The sequence below is a fragment of the Hemiscyllium ocellatum genome, chromosome 1 (genome assembly GCF_020745735.1).
Source record: "Hemiscyllium ocellatum isolate sHemOce1 chromosome 1, sHemOce1.pat.X.cur, whole genome shotgun sequence".
Taxonomy (NCBI): Eukaryota; Metazoa; Chordata; class Chondrichthyes; order Orectolobiformes; family Hemiscylliidae; genus Hemiscyllium; species Hemiscyllium ocellatum.
Window position 1 is genome coordinate 13,004,045 of NC_083401.1, and position 16,524 is coordinate 13,020,568.

At 43.8% G+C, this 16,524-nt stretch overlaps 1 protein-coding gene across 1 annotated transcript in view; it reads right to left on the bottom strand.

Annotated features, from left to right (window-relative positions):
- LOC132823008 (exocyst complex component 6B) overlaps nucleotides 1-16,524 on the bottom strand; it is a 649,049-nt gene that overhangs the window by 150,568 nt on the left and 481,957 nt on the right. Inside the window, exon 18 of the mRNA XM_060836576.1 lies at nucleotides 15,178-15,357. Coding sequence (XP_060692559.1) covers nucleotides 15,178-15,357 — 180 coding nt within the window. The remainder of the gene's footprint in view (nucleotides 1-15,177; nucleotides 15,358-16,524) is intronic.

Below are 16,524 nucleotides of genomic sequence, written 5' to 3' on the forward strand. Positions count from 1 at the left end.
AAAATCTCTTCCAGATGTGGAAGGATCCTTTGGGACATTGGATGAGGGTGAGGGGAGAGATGTAGGTTCAGGTTTTATACTTCTTGTGGTGGCAAGGGAAGGTACCAAGAACGGAGGGTAGATTGGCAGGTGGCATGGACCTAATGAGGGAGCTGCAGAGGGAATGGTCTCTGCGGAATACTGAAAGGGGCGAGGAGGGAAATATATCTCTGGTCATGGGGTCTGACTGTAGGTGAAGGAAATGGCGGACAATGATGCGTTTTATCTGGAGTTTGGTGGAGTGGAAGGTGAGGATTGGGGGGATCTATCCTTGTTGTGGTTGGAGGGGTGGGGTTCTAGGATGAAGGTGCAGGAAATGGAGGAGAGGGCACTGTTGACTACGTGGGAAGGGAAATTGCAGTCATGAGTTTCATCATCTGCCCTCTCCCCAAGTTATTCCAAATCCAACCCTCCAACTCGGTACTGCCCTCTTTAACTGTCCTACCTGTCCCTCTCCCATTCCACCTATCTGCTCCAACCTATTACCATCACCCCTCCACTTTCATCCACCTATCATATTCCTAGCTACCATACCCCAGCCCCACCCCCCTCCTATTAATCTTTCAACTTCCTTGCTGCACCCTCCCCCCGCCAAACCTTCCAGATGAAGAGCTTATGCTCAAAATGTTGACTCTCTCTTCTCCTCAGATGCTGCCTGACCAGCTGTGCTTTTCCAACGCCACACTTTATGACTCTGATCTCTAGCATCTGAAGCCTTACTTTCTCCTCCCTGCATGCAATAAAGGCTAACATATCATCTGCCCCCACAAAGGCTCGCAGGATCTTCAAATTCTGTGATTCATGTACAAGGGCCCTCAATTTCTTCAGAATCTCAAGATCTAATATTCCCATCTTTCAAAATAAAAATCTGACTTTCCTCTCTTCTTAGCAAAATGGATACATTCACATTATATTTAATCCATCAAAATCTTAACAGTTAACTCAAGTCTTGCCTTTTGCAGCACTCTTGCGTCCTCATTCCAGCACTTATTGCTCATTGTTAATTGGTCCTGAGAAGGTGGAGGTGAGACATCCGTTTAAAGCCTTGCAGGCTGCGTTGTGTAGGTCCACACATGGTGCTGTGTTCCAGGATTATGCCTCAGCGACAGTAAAGAAACAGCAGTACGGTTCCAACTCTGGATGGTTGAGTTTGGAGGTGCATTTGCAAGTGTTAGTGATCCCATGTATCTGCCTCTCTCTTGTCCTTTTGGTATTGGTTTGGGACTGTGCATCTTATAAATGGTACATACTGTTGCCACTGTACATTAGTGATGGAGACAAGTGAGGTGTTCTATCACATCCCAACTCGGGCTCTGCAAATAGTGGTAAGGCTTTGGGGAGTTAGCAATTAAGTTGTTCATTGCAGAATTCATAGCCTCCGATCTGTTTATGTTTTCACTGTATCATGTAACCAATTTAGTTCAGTTACTGGTCAATGGTGATCTCCACTTCCCCTAGCTCAACTTCAGGAGAAACAGGGATAAAGTCATACAGCACGGAAACAGACCCTTCAGTCCAACCAATCCATGCTGACCATAATCCCAAACTAAATCAGCCCCACCTGTCTGCGCTAGGCCCATATCCCACCAAACATTTCTTATTCATGTACTTACCTTAATATCATTTAAGTGTTGTAACTGTACCTACATTCACTACTTCCCCGGAAGTTCATTCCATGCACAATCTGTGTAAAAAAACCTGCTTGTTTCTTTTTTAAATCTTTCTCCTCTCACCTTAAAAATGTGCCCTCTACTCTAGAAATCCCCTACCCTAAGAAAAACACCTGCCATTCATCTTATCTATATCCCTCATTATTTTATAAAACCTATAAGGTCACTTCGAATCTCCTAAGTTCCAGTGAAAAAAGCCCCAGCCTATCCAGCTTCTCCTTGTTACTTAAGTTAACATTTTCCCTTATTTGAGATGATTATTGCTTGGAACTTGTGTCAATGAATAAAACATAACCACTCATCAGTCTAAGGAGAAAGTGAGGACTGCAGATGCTGGAGATCAGAGTCAAGAGTGTGGTGTTGGAAAAGCACAGCAGATCAGGCATAATCCCAGGAGGAGGAGAATCAACATTTCAGGCATAAGCCCTTCGTCTGAGATTGATTCTCCTGCTCCTCGGATGCTGTCTGACCTGCTGTGCTTTTCCAGCAGCACACTGTTGACACTGATCTCCAGCATCTGCAGTCCCCACTTTCTTCGAGTTGATTGTAACCCTACTGCAAAGCCTCTTCCAAGGACGCCTACCTTGAAGAAGTTCTCTTCCTCTCTCTACAAGGATCTCAGTGATTCTCTCTTTCACTGCACCCCCAGGTCATCTCCTCTGCCCTGAAGCTCTTCGGTCATGTCCTGAAGTTACCATAACCACATCTCCTTTCTCAGTGCGATGACAGGCTTATACCCATCTCCTGCTCCTTGGATGCTGCCTGACCTGTTGTGCTTTTCCACACCATACTCTCAACACTCATCAGTCCAAGCTTGGAAGCTGCTGCATATGGAGTATCTGAGCAGTCATTAATGCTGATACAGCACTAATGGTGCTGTATGTTGCACAATAATCAGTGAACATCCCTTATCCCTCTTCTGACCTTATGATGGAGGGAGGTAATTGATACAACTGCTAAAGGTAGTTGGGCTGAGGCCACTACTCTGAGGTACAATGATGTCCTTGGAACAAAATGAGATGTCCTCTTTCCCTAATGTCCAGAAAGGTTCTTCTTATGAAAATGCAATTGGTTCACAGTCATTATTACTGACAATAGTTTTTAATTCCAGGTTTATTCAATCTAATTGAATTTCATTCACTGCCTCAGAATGTAGTAAAATGTAGCTTTGAAAAGGAAATTGGATAATTATCTGAACAGAAAAACATTTCAGGTCTCCAAAGAAAATGTGGGAGTGTAGCTGTTTCTGCTTCATTCTTTAATAAGATGTGAATGCTGTTGGCATTGCCTGCATTAGTTGCCTATCCTTAGTTGCTGAATTGCTTTTGGACAGGACTGTCCCAGACACGAAGGGGCAAAAGGCCTCCTTCTGCGATGAATTCCGAGTGCGATTTGAACTCATGATCCTGAATTATTAGTTGAGGTGATTCAACAATATGTTCATTCAGCTACCGCACCTACCAATATAATAATATAATTTTATAGTGTGATGACCATTTAGAAGATCGAGAAGTTGGGTTCTAAATTGGAGAAATGATGCATATCTTTATGTTTGATTTGTATTGAGGTCTATGTTGATTGTCTGACGTTTTGTCTGCACACATGAAGATGAGGTCTTCAAAACTCTTGAAGTGAATATTTCCATGAATCTGACACAAGTATAGAAGAGAAAAAAAGCAACTTATTGCCTCAGAGATTACTTACAGTGTGGAAACAGGGCCTTTGGCCCAACAAGTCCACACTGAAGCACAACCCACCCAGACCCATTCCCCTACGGGCAATTTGGCATGGCTAATTCACCTAACCTGCACATCTTTGGACTGTGGGAGGAAACCGGAGCAAACCCGGGGAGAATGTGCAAACTCCACACAGACAGCCACCTGAGGCAAGAATTGAACCCGGGTCTCTGGCGCTGTGAGGAAGCAGTGCTAACCACTGTGCTACCGTGCCACCCACTGAGGTTATCACTTTCACAGAAAGACAGAAGCATCGAGTAGGTCAGGAGGTGTACACAGGCTTCCTTCAGGGAAAAGCATTTCAGACAAACAGAAAATCAGCAGCAATGCAATTCAGCAGTCTCCCAAACTCCAAGTTTTTATTAGGACAGAAGAATTGAGTGCTTAAGGTCAGTGAGCGAAAAGGTGCAGAAACAGAGGACTGTGAAAGAACATTTTTAAGAAACTGATGTTAAGAAATCAATTAATTGTTGTTTAAGGATCTCAGAAAGAGATATTACTTTTTAAAAAAAGCATTAAAAGAACGTAGAAATGTGGAAAAAAAATGATTAGAGCCATGACAACTGAACATGTAACTTTAAAAAGGAGACTTTAAAGAGAGACGTATTACTGAGATTTGGATTCCATAAGGTTTTGTTCAGGGGAAAAGGGTTGAATCTTTATTTCTGATATTTGTAATAAAGCTGTCTCAGATAATATGGTGTAAAATAATTTATTTTTCTTTTGTGTATAAAAAAACTTATGTGTTTCTTTGTTAAAAGCACATTGGCAGCCTTTTGTGAAAATGTTCTGTGAGTAATCACCACGATAAACAAAGAGCTGAAATAAAACTTATGGCCTATCAAGCCAGGTTTTACTTGGGGAATCTGACTACTCCACTATTACCATCATTTGGGATCATGATGAAACAGAAAACAAACTATTTAGGGAAATAGTGGTTGAGTGGAAATGTCAATGGACCATTAGTCCAGAGGCCCAGGCTAATGCTCTGGGTCATGGGTTCAAACCAGACCATAGCAACAAGGAGAATTTAAATTCAACCCATTATAAATAGGAAATCAAAAACTGGCCTTGGTAATGAAACTGTCATTTATTTTTGTAAAAGTCCATTTGGTTTGCAAGTGTCCTTGAGGGAAAGCCTGCTGTCAAATGTTAAGTGTAGTATACATGTGGTTTTAGACTAACAGCAATCTGGTTGATGCATAACTGTGCTCTGAAATGGCCCAGCAAGCCACTCAGTTCAAGGGCAATTAGGAATCTGCAGCAAATGCTGACTTTGCCAATAATGCTCATGGCTTGCGAATGGATTTTTAAAATTTCCACCTCATTGATGACGCTTGGGTTCCTCTCTCATTCTTTATCTTACAGTCCCATTTGGACAACATACAGGCTTGGTCTGACAAGTAACATTTATACCACACAAATGCCAGGCAATGACCATCACCAACAAGAGATAAGCTAACCACCACTCCTTGACATTCATTGCTGTAATCATCAATGAATCCCCCACTATCAATATCCGTGGGGTTACCATTGACCAGAAACTCAACTGCCCAGCCACAAAAACAAAGTGAACACATGAGAAGGTCAGAGGCTTGGAATACTGCGCCAATTATCTCACCTCTTAACTCCCCAAAGCCTCTACACCGTTTACAAGGGGTAAGTCAGAAGTGTGAGAAAATCCTCCCCACTTGCCTGAATGAGGCTTGACAGCATCCAGGATAAAGTAGCCTGCTTGATTGGCACTACAGCACCACCACCTTCAAATTCCCCTCCAAGTTACCCACCATCCTGACTTGGAAATATATCGCCGTTCCTTCACTGTTACTGAGTTAAAATGCTGGAATTCCCTCCATAATGACATTGTGGGCCAACCCACAGCAAGTGGACTACAGCAGTTCAAGGCAGCTCACCACCACCTTCTCAAGGGGCAACTAGGGACGGGGCAATAAATACTGGTGCAGCCAATGATGCCCACATCCTACAAATGAATAAAAAATATTCTCAGACCTTTCTCCTCACATGCTCATTCTAGACTTGTGTCTTCTATCTTACTGATGTTAGTCATGCCATTACTTACACTAATATGGTTTACATGAATCTCATTAAAGAACAGATATGAAGGTTGTAGGTTATAACGTTACAACAGCATTGGGAAAATCGGTTTTTGGCAAACACGAGACGATGAAGTTAGAAACGACTTTATAAAGTTGGAAATATTCACCAAAAGCAGCTGCAAACTAGGAGTGATAGCACACAGTCATGTTGCAATTGCACACACAAGCTGTGTATGGCCTTGCTGCTTCTACACAGGTATGTAGCATGCACACGTCTACTGTCAGGTCATAGCTGTCAAGCAAAATAGAAATGTCAGTTCCAATTTTACTGAAACCTTCAAACCCCTTTCAATACATTTTTTTGGAAACACAGAAGAGTGAATCGTAACATCTGTCCGGGTAATTTTCTGCCGCTGCAATGCCAAGCATAATAAAGTTCTGCAGAATTAGAGCACTCAGTATAAAGACAGGACCTTGCCTAATCACAGCGCTCCCTAGATAAACAAACACATTGTTTCAGAGTGGGGGGGCTAGTGAACAGAGTAGGGTGCCTGTCTTCAGTGAGTGGCATGTTTGTCAAAACTCTGGATGTCTGGCAGATAGTCAGAAGGAGTGAGACCTGCTGGGTTGAAATAAACCTTTCCTTCACAAAAAGTTATTGTTGTGTCGTCCGTATGTGAGATCATTCTGAGGAAAGTTGTGCATTGGCCACTTTGATTTGCCCCCTCTCCCTCTCTCGGCACCAACCTACCACTGAAATAGCTCTTCAGTCATAGAGCTGTACAGCATGGAAACAGACCCATCGATCCGACTCAACCATGTCGACCAGATATCCTAAATCAATTAAGCCCCTCTAAACTCTTCCTATTCATATACCCATCCAGATGCCTCTTAAATGTTGTAATTGTACTAGCCTCTATCACTTCCTCTAACAGCTCATTTCATACATGCACTACCCTCTGCAAGAAAATGTTGCCCCTTACGTACCTTCTAGATCATTCCCCTGCCACGTTAAACCTTTGCCCTCCAGTTTTGGACTCATCCAATGAAAGCATTGCTGACGCAGCACCCAGATGGCAGATGTACCTTTTCGATACATGTCCTATATACATTACACAAGCTGTTGGGAAACATTTCTCGACATCAGTTTCTAGAATGACTGGTGTCTATGTGTGATTACGTGCCATATATCCAGAGAACTGGCCATCTAAAATGATGCTCTCGACACAGTGCTGCTAGTGGGATGAAAGAAAAAGCTTCTTGGTAACTTATATCAATGCTTCTGCCATTAACCAACTTCTCTCTCCTCCACATGTGACAATCTTTAATTTATCATGTGTTGGCTACAGGTCAGAATTCTAGCCTGAGCCATAGGGTTCCAGGTTTGTGTTCCACTCTTGAGACTTGAGTATGACAATACTGGTCAAAGCACAGCAGGTTAGGCAGCATCTCAGGAATAGAGAATTCGACGTTTCGAGCATAAGCCCTTCATCAGGAATAAGAGAGAGAGAGCCAAGCCGGCTGAGATAAAAAATGAGGTCTGCAGATGCTGGAGATCACAGCTGCAAATGTGTTGCTGGTCAAAGCACAGCAGGTTAGGCAGCATCTCAGGAATAGAGAATTCGACGTTTCGAGCATAAGCCCTTCATCAGGAATAAGAGAGAGAGAGCCAAGCCGGCTGAGATAAAAAATGAGGTCTGCAGATGCTGGAGATCACAGCTGCAAATGTGTTGCTGGTCAAAGCACAGCAGGTTAGGCAGCATCTCAGGAATAGAGAATTCGACGTTTCGAGCATAAGCCCTTCATCAGGAATAAGAGAGAGAGAGCCAAGCCGGCTGAGATAAAAAATGAGGTCTGCAGATGCTGGAGATCACAGCTGCAAATGTGTTGCTGGTCAAAGCACAGCAGGTTAGGCAGCATCTCAGGAATAGAGAATTCGACGTTTCGAGCATAAGCCCTTCATCAGGAATAAGAGAGAGAGAGCCAAGCCGGCTGAGATAAAAAATGAGGTCTGCAGATGCTGGAGATCACAGCTGCAAATGTGTTGCTGGTCAAAGCACAGCAGGTTAGGCAGCATCTCAGGAATAGAGAATTCGACGTTTCGAGCATAAGCCCTTCATCAGGAATAAGAGAGAGAGAGCCAAGCCGGCTGAGATAAAAAATGAGGTCTGCAGATGCTGGAGATCACAGCTGCAAATGTGATGCTGGTCAAAGCACAGCAGGTTAGGCAGCATCTCAGGAATAGAGAATTCGACGTTTCGAGCATAAGCCCTTCATCAGGAATAAGAGAGAGAGAGCCAAGCCGGCTGAGATAAAAAATGAGGTCTGCAGATGCTGGAGATCACAGCTGCAAATGTGTTGCTGGTCAAAGCACAGCAGGTTAGGCAGCATCTCAGGAATAGAGAATTCGACGTTTCGAGCATAAGCCCTTCATCAGGAATAAGAGAGAGAGAGCCAAGCCGGCTGAGATAAAAAATGAGGTCTGCAGATGCTGGAGATCACAGCTGCAAATGTGTTGCTGGTCAAAGCACAGCAGGTTAGGCAGCATCTCAGGAATAGAGAATTCGACGTTTCGAGCATAAGCCCTTCATCAGGAATAAGAGAGAGAGAGCCAAGCCGGCTGAGATAAAAAATGAGGTCTGCAGATGCTGGAGATCACAGCTGCAAATGTGTTGCTGGTCAAAGCACAGCAGGTTAGGCAGCATCTCAGGAATAGAGAATTCGACGTTTCGAGCATAAGCCCTTCATCAGGAATAAGAGAGAGAGAGCCAAGCCGGCTGAGATAAAAAATGAGGTCTGCAGATGCTGGAGATCACAGCTGCAAATGTGTTGCTGGTCAAAGCACAGCAGGTTAGGCAGCATCTCAGGAATAGAGAATTCGACGTTTCGAGCATAAGCCCTTCATCAGGAATAAGAGAGAGAGAGCCAAGCCGGCTGAGATAAAAAATGAGGTCTGCAGATGCTGGAGATCACAGCTGCAAATGTGTTGCTGGTCAAAGCACAGCAGGTTAGGCAGCATCTCAGGAATAGAGAATTCGACGTTTCGAGCATAAGCCCTTCATCAGGAATAAGAGAGAGAGAGCCAAGCCGGCTGAGATAAAAAATGAGGTCTGCAGATGCTGGAGATCACAGCTGCAAATGTGTTGCTGGTCAAAGCACAGCAGGTTAGGCAGCATCTCAGGAATAGAGAATTCGACGTTTCGAGCATAAGCCCTTCATCAGGAATAAGAGAGAGAGAGCCAAGCCGGCTGAGATAAAAAATGAGGTCTGCAGATGCTGGAGATCACAGCTGCAAATGTGTTGCTGGTCAAAGCACAGCAGGTTAGGCAGCATCTCAGGAATAGAGAATTCGACGTTTCGAGCATAAGCCCTTCATCAGGAATAAGAGAGAGAGAGCCAAGCCGGCTGAGATAAAAAATGAGGTCTGCAGATGCTGGAGATCACAGCTGCAAATGTGTTGCTGGTCAAAGCACAGCAGGTTAGGCAGCATCTCAGGAATAGAGAATTCGACGTTTCGAGCATAAGCCCTTCATCAGGAATAAGAGAGAGAGAGCCAAGCCGGCTGAGATAAAAAATGAGGTCTGCAGATGCTGGAGATCACAGCTGCAAATGTGTTGCTGGTCAAAGCACAGCAGGTTAGGCAGCCACTGGTTCTCACCTACCACCCCACCAACCTGCGCATACAACGTATTATCCGCCGCCATTTCCGCCACCTCCAAACGGACCCCACCACCAAGGATATATTTCCCTCCCCTCCCCTATCAGCGTTCCGCAAGGACCACTCCCTTCGTGACTCCCTTGTCAGATCCACACCCCCCACCAACCCAACCTCCACCCCCGGCACCTTCCCCTGCAACCGCAGGAAATGTAAAACTTGCGCCCACACCTCCACACTCACTTCCCTCCAAGGCCCCAAGGGATCCTTCCATATCCGCCACAAGTTCACCTGTACCTCCACACACATCATCTATTGCATCCGCTGCACCCGATGTGGCCTCCTCTATATTGGTGAGACAGGCCGCTTACTTGCGGAACGCTTCAGAGAACACCTCTGGGCCGCCCGAACCAACCAACCCTATCACCCCGTGGCTCAACACTTTAACTCCCCCTCCCACTCCACCGAGGACATGCAGGTCCTTGGACTCCTCCACCGGCAGAACACAACTACACGACGGCTGGAGGAGGAGCGCCTCATCTTCCGCCTGGGAACCCTCCAACCACAAGGTATGAATTCAGACTTCTCCAGTTTCCTCATTTCCCCTCCCCCCACCTTGTCTCAGTCGGTTCCCTCAACTCAGCACCGCCCTCCTAACCTGCAATCCTCTTCCTGACCTCTCCGCCCCCACCCCACTCCGGCCTATCACCCTCACCTTGACCTCCTTCCACCTATCCCACCTCCATCGCCCCTCCCCCTAGTCCCTCCTCCCTACCTTTTATCTCAGCCGGCTTGGCTCTCTCTCTCTTATTCCTGATGAAGGGCTTATGCTCGAAACGTCGAATTCTCTATTCCTGAGATGCTGCCTAACCTGCTGTGCTTTGACCAGCAACACATTTGCAGCTGTGATCTCCAGCATCTGCAGACCTCATTTTTTACTATGACAATACTGAGAGAGTGCTGTCCCGTTAAAGGTAGCATCTTGCACGCAAATTGTTAAAACCTGGACTCATCTGTCCCTTAGATGTATGAAGAATAGAAGAGAGCTGCCTGAGGCCAAAACATTTCCCTCAAGCCACAACATTCAGCCTTCAATTTGGGGGTGGCACGGTAGCTCAGCGGTTAGCATTGCTGCCTGATAGTGCCAGGGATCCGGGTTCGATTCCAGCCTTGGGCGACTACCTGTGGGGAGTTTAGACATTCTCCCTGTGTCTGTGTGGGTTTCCTTCCACAATCCAAAGATGTGCAGGTTAAGTGAATTGGACATGCTAAATTGCCCAAAGTGTTCAGGGATGTGTAGGCTAGGTACATTAGAGAGGGGTAAATACAGGATAATCGGGTAGAGGATTGTATCTGGGTGGGTTACTCTTCTGAGTATCAGTGTGGCTTTGTTGGGCCGAAGGGCCTGTTTCCACACTGTAGGGATTCTATGATTCAATCAACATAGAATTACACAGTCCTTTGCATTACAGCAATGACAATTCAAAAATAATATACTGGCTGCAAAGCACTTCAAAGCTAAGTTTATGAAAAAGCACTGTGTTCTTTTATCATCATTTTGCTCACTGTCATTTTCTCATTCAACAGCACTTTAACCATTCACAGGAGGTGGATGTGGAGTTCAACAGCAGCATTCACCGCTTATCCTAACTGTTCTGTCTCGAAGGCTTCAGACATCCTGTTGAAAGTGTATTGCCTAGAATTAGCTGTAATATCCCAGTCTTTTATAAAAGCTGAGGATGACATCTTTGTTTTTGTACTCTATGCCTCTATTTTGGAAATCATGTGATTTGTTTTTGAACAGGCTTCTGAACCTGTCCGATAATTTTCAAAGATTTCTATACATACACCACCTGGTCACAGTTTCACAACCACCTACTTCCATATCCTTTTCCATATCCTTCCATATTGTTCCATATCCTTTATATTCGTCATTTGAATGTGGGCAATAACAGATTTAGCCTATATCTATCTAACAGCACCACACCATTTTGTCCCCCAAAATTTTCTTTACAAGGTTATTTAATAGCTACCCAAGTGAATACTATTTGAAGGACTGCATTTAGCTTGGACAGTCATGTGCAGATCTGGGTCATTAATGAAATTCCTGAAGAGGAGCCCTCTCTAACTCTCTCTCTCTCTCTTCATTCTTCAGTTCTTCAAAACTCCCAACTGCAGCTTTTGAAGTCAGATGGTGCTGTGCTCAAGCCCCACTCTGTCACTTGAGTCTATAATCCATGTCAAAATTTCAGTCCAGGACAGAGACAATGCTACAGATAGTTTCTCATCAACCTGGTCACAGAAGCATGTCTGGAGCAGGGAGGACTTAAACTGGAGCCTTGTGGTTCAGAGGTAGGGACAACCGGAGATATCTTGTTTCAGGTGAGACGTAGCACCAGACCTCTCAAGGTGGACCATTTAAGACTGTGGTCCCAGTGGAACATTTTTAAACTGCTCTGAGGTCTTCTTCTCTCGACTGGTATCATGTAAAACCAGTAACAGCTCTACATGGGATAGTGATGGGATAGGATCGTGATGAGAAAAGAGCCCTATATTGTGTGGGTAATATTTCACAGTCATTTTTTTTTGATGCGGGGCATTTCAGGATGTTTTAAGAGATGAGGTGTGATAAGTACATATTCCTTGTGTGAGCTCAGCTCAGTTATTGCACTCAATTATTGGCGTTTAAAATTTAGCACAGGCTTGAGCAGATAAGCCCTTGAACAAACAGTCGATTAGCTGGCCAGTTAGCTTGCTGCTTGTACACTCTTGCTGTGTGCCACAAAGCAACAGTGACCGCAATTTTAAAATAATTAAAGGATTGTGAAGTGCTTGCTTTGTGAAAAGGTAGATTATAAATGCAAGTTCCTTCTTTACTTTAACAGAGCAAATTTTCAGTCAGTTTGGAACTTCCTAAAGTGTAAATAAAACCTTAAAGAAATCTGTTTTAATTTTAAATAAACATTCATTATTTCCACTTAAATGTTTCCAGTCATATATATCAGCCAAGCAACAGAGCTCAAAGCATGATGCTATCTTTGGCCCACTCCTTTCCCAGTGTAGACAAAGCAGTAGATGATGACTTGTTCTGTGACCCTCCCAGTCCTAGAACATTGAAAGGGGCCTGTTTACTTTTTCAAGGGGATTCAGGTTTGAGGGTGGGGGGGCACACATTGCAGAACCGCCCCAGAGTTTGGCAGTTAAATTTTACTCAGACAGCACAAGGGTAATTGTCTCTTGATATTCAAATTCAACTCCAAAAGCAAGGCTGGAGCTGTTTGAGGTTTAATTAAGGGCAGCTTTGCGCTTCCAACCTTTGCCAATAAAGCTTTAAACTCCTCCTAGACTCATTTAAAAAAAAATGTGATCATGATCAGATAACCTTGATTTAATGTTACAAAAACACAAATTTGCTGGAAAAGCTCAGCAGGTCTGGCAGCATCTGTGAAGAAAAATCAGAGTTAACATTTCAGTTGGAGTGACCCTTCCTCAACACCTAAACTTGATGATGTTGGTTCGGTGATACGTACTGATTAAGAATCCATTCACAATCTCACTTGTTTTCAAATAATTCTCTGGTATTCTTTCCACCCACCTCAAAGGGAAAACCGAGCACTGGTTTTATCAGAGGGCTGTCCTGAAACTGTTGCACTCACTCAGTAATACATTAAAATGGCAACCTAAATTAAGGCTCAAGTCTCCGAACTTGAACAAATAACTTCCTGATTTAAAAGTAGGAGGCTCACAGCTGGTACAGTTTAGACCTGACAGTGCCAAGCCTCACCTGGGGAGTGAGTTTAAAAGTATAGAAAGTTTTATTTTTAAGTTTAAAACTTCCACACTAGTATGGTTTCACAGCTGTGTGAACTTTCCAATATAACTTAGTAGCCCAAGAACAGGAAAGTAGAGACTTGGCTCAACATCTGATGCAAACAGCAGGACCTCTGACAATGATACAGTCTTCACCCATTTCCCACATAGCAATATCCAACAAACAGCTATAAGATGAACAGCCAGCCAATCTGTTTCTTTTGGCATTGGTTGTGGGAGAAACATTGGTCAGGGTTTCCCCTGTTCACTTCTGAATATCAACAATGTCTACCGGTTTAATATCTCACTCCAAACACAACATCTCTGACAGTACAGCATTCCTGTAATACTGCCTCTTTGATAATGCAGTGATTCTTCAATGTTGAAGCTCTGACAATGCAGTGTTCCCTCAACATTACCTCTTGGAAAATAAGCAAAGGTGAAGCTATCCTAGTGATGGTTGAGCAATCAAACTTTACTCAGAGTAGTAAGGGTATGGAATGCTTTGCCTGCAACGGTAGTAGACTCGCCAAGTTTATAAGCATTTAAGTCGTCATTGGACAGGTGTATGGACGAACATGGAATAGTGTGGGTGGGATGGGCTTCAGATTAATATGACAGGGTGGCGCAACATCGAGGGCCGAAGGGCCTGTACTGCGCTGTAATGTTCTATGTTCTATAAACTTCCACCCTTTCCAGTGCAGCTGGTGTGCTCCAATGTAGTAAAGCTACTCAGCTTTTTGCCTTTTGCGTACTTGGTAGATTGCACCCATTACAAAAAGAAATCCCAGACTCAGGTCAGTTTAGCATCCATTCATCACGTAAGAAGCACTTCAACAGCCTAGCATTTCTTTCAATAAAAACAAAATTGTGCAGATTCTGGAAATATGAAACATAAACAGAGAATGCTGGTGAAACTCAGCATGTCTGGCTGCCTCTGTGGAGAGAAACAGCGTGTTTCAAGTTCGGTATGACTCTTCTTTAGAATTGTACTGAAGAAGGGTCATACTGAACTTGAGAAGTTATTTCCCCCCACAGATTCTGTCAGACTTACTGAGTTTCTCCAGCATTTCTGTGCTTGATCAATGTTTCTTTCAGTTGGCTTAAAGAGGTATTCCACAGCATGCAGAAAGTCATAAGCTATGACCCTATTAGGTGGAGTCAACGTAAGAGGGAATGTGAAGAGTTGAAATTCAGGTTACACTGCATGTACATTAATGAAGGGTAAGTAAGAATGTTAACTCGCAGATGCAGGTAGTAGTGGAAGTATGGTCCAGTGACAACAACAGAGATCAATCCTGGCTCAAAGCAGGACTGGATATTAAATATTCCGAGATATGAGGTATTTAGGAAAGCCTGGAAAAAAAGCAAAAGTGGAGAGGTAGCGTTATTAGTTAGGGAGGACATTGCAATGCTGGTAATACTCCAGCGCAGTCAAGGACAGCATTTACTTGCCAGGGTTAAGGAACAATTCTGATGCCCTTAGATTAACTACGTCGAATGTAGCCGGTGATCAAGACGGGGGGACTGTGACTATGAATAAGGCAGGTAGAGACCCAGGAGGTAGCACTGCAGGAGCCTCAGCCCTTGTCCTTGTCCAACATGTTTGAGACTCTTGCAGTCTGTGTGAATGAGACCAGGGACATAAAGAGGCTGAGCAACCTGACAACAGTGTTGCAATATGGACAGCCATTCAAGGTAGGGGGAGAAAGAAGCAATGCAGTCATAAATGGGGATCATATAGTTGGAGATGATCTTCACCAATACCCTGGTCAACACCATCTCTCAGTTAACACCTAGTCATTTATTTTGTGTGCAAATTAAGAGACATTTTTCTTAAATTATGAGTGACTATGATTCAAAAGTATTTAATTAGATATAAAGCACTATGAAACTTCCAGATGTTAGCGAAAGGAGCTGTTTGGACAGAAGATCTTTCTGAAATCTAGTTGAAATAACAGTTCAGTCCCTTCTCCTCATAATTACAGTTTAATAGTAGGCAGATGTACGGACATCAGATGAGGACAAATATTGGGGTTGTCCTTTTATGTTTCAGCTGCCATTTAGGTACAAGAGGCCTATATGCGTCCATGGTAACTCCTTTTCAGTGAAGACCATCACTTCTAAGACAGCAGAGAAGATGAATAGGCAGGGACTTTTTTCCAAAGAGAAATAAGCAAGTGATACAGATTTAGAATGGTTGTACTCACTGGTAAGTGCGTGAACACAGCAAATGTACTGCGCAGGAATGCAATGAGGTCAACTAAGTAATCACTGGCATGACCATTGGGCTCTGCTCTCATCCAGTCATAGTCGGCCAGTTGCAGGAATTGGTCGATCTTCTGATTTAGTTTGGTATAGATCTCCCCCTCCGCAGCATGTCGACAATCCTGCACAAAAACAAAAAAAAAAAACCCACACACTCTCAGACTTGCATTTCACATGGGCACTGTGATTTCGTGACCATTAATGTCAGAAGTCACAATGTCAGCAACATTTCCGGTAGCACAGAGAACCTTACAAAATTGGAGGCCACTGGCCCATTCCACCTATGTGGCCTCTTTGAAAGAACAATCCAATTCATTCTAACATCCCACTTCAATTCCCACAATCTCTATTTCAGATACTTATCCAAGTGGCTTTTTGTAATTATTACTGAATCTGATTTCACTACTCTCTCACGCAACACAAACCGATCACACCAATTTTTTTTATTCATTCATGGGATGTAGGCACTGATGGATGTGCCATCATTTATTACCCATCCCTAGCTTCCCCGCAAAGCTGCCTTCTTGCTGTGGTCTATCTGTTGCAGATACAGCCACATTACTGTCAGAGAGTTCCAGGATTTTAACCCAGCAACAACTGAGGAAAAGTAATTTGGTTCTTAATCAGGGTGGCATTTGGTTTGGAGGGGAGGTAGTGATGTATTGGGTATTTCACTTTATTAAGTAATCCAGGACCCCGCGCTTTTGTCTTGCAGCGTCTATGTTCTGAGGAAGTGTTGCTGGATTTGAAATATTATCTCTACTTTCTCTCCACAGATGCTGCCAGACTTTTTGAGTTTCTCAAGCAATATTTGTTTTCATTTTAGATGTCTAGCATCCCAAGCTTTTTGTTTTATTTTACCCTGGGCTATTAGAGTCATACAGATGTACAGATTGAAAACAGACACTTCAGTCCAACTCGTCCATGCCGACCAGATATCCTAACCTAATCTAGTCCCATTTGCCAGCACTTGGCCCATATCCCTCTAAACCCTTACTATTTATATACCCATCCAGATGCCTTTTAAATGCTGTAACTGTACCAGCCTCCACCACTTCCTCTGGCAGCTCATTCCAGACATGTACTACCCTCTGTGTGAAAAGGTTGCCCCTGAGCTATGAAGAAAGGTTAAGTAGGTTAGGTTTATTTTAATTAGAAAAAAGGAGATTGAGGGGGACCTGATTGAGGATTATGAAATCATGAAGGGTATAGACAGAGTAGATAGAAACAACCTTTTTCCCTGGATGAAGGATTCAATAACGAGAGGTCACGCTTTCAAGGTGAGAGGT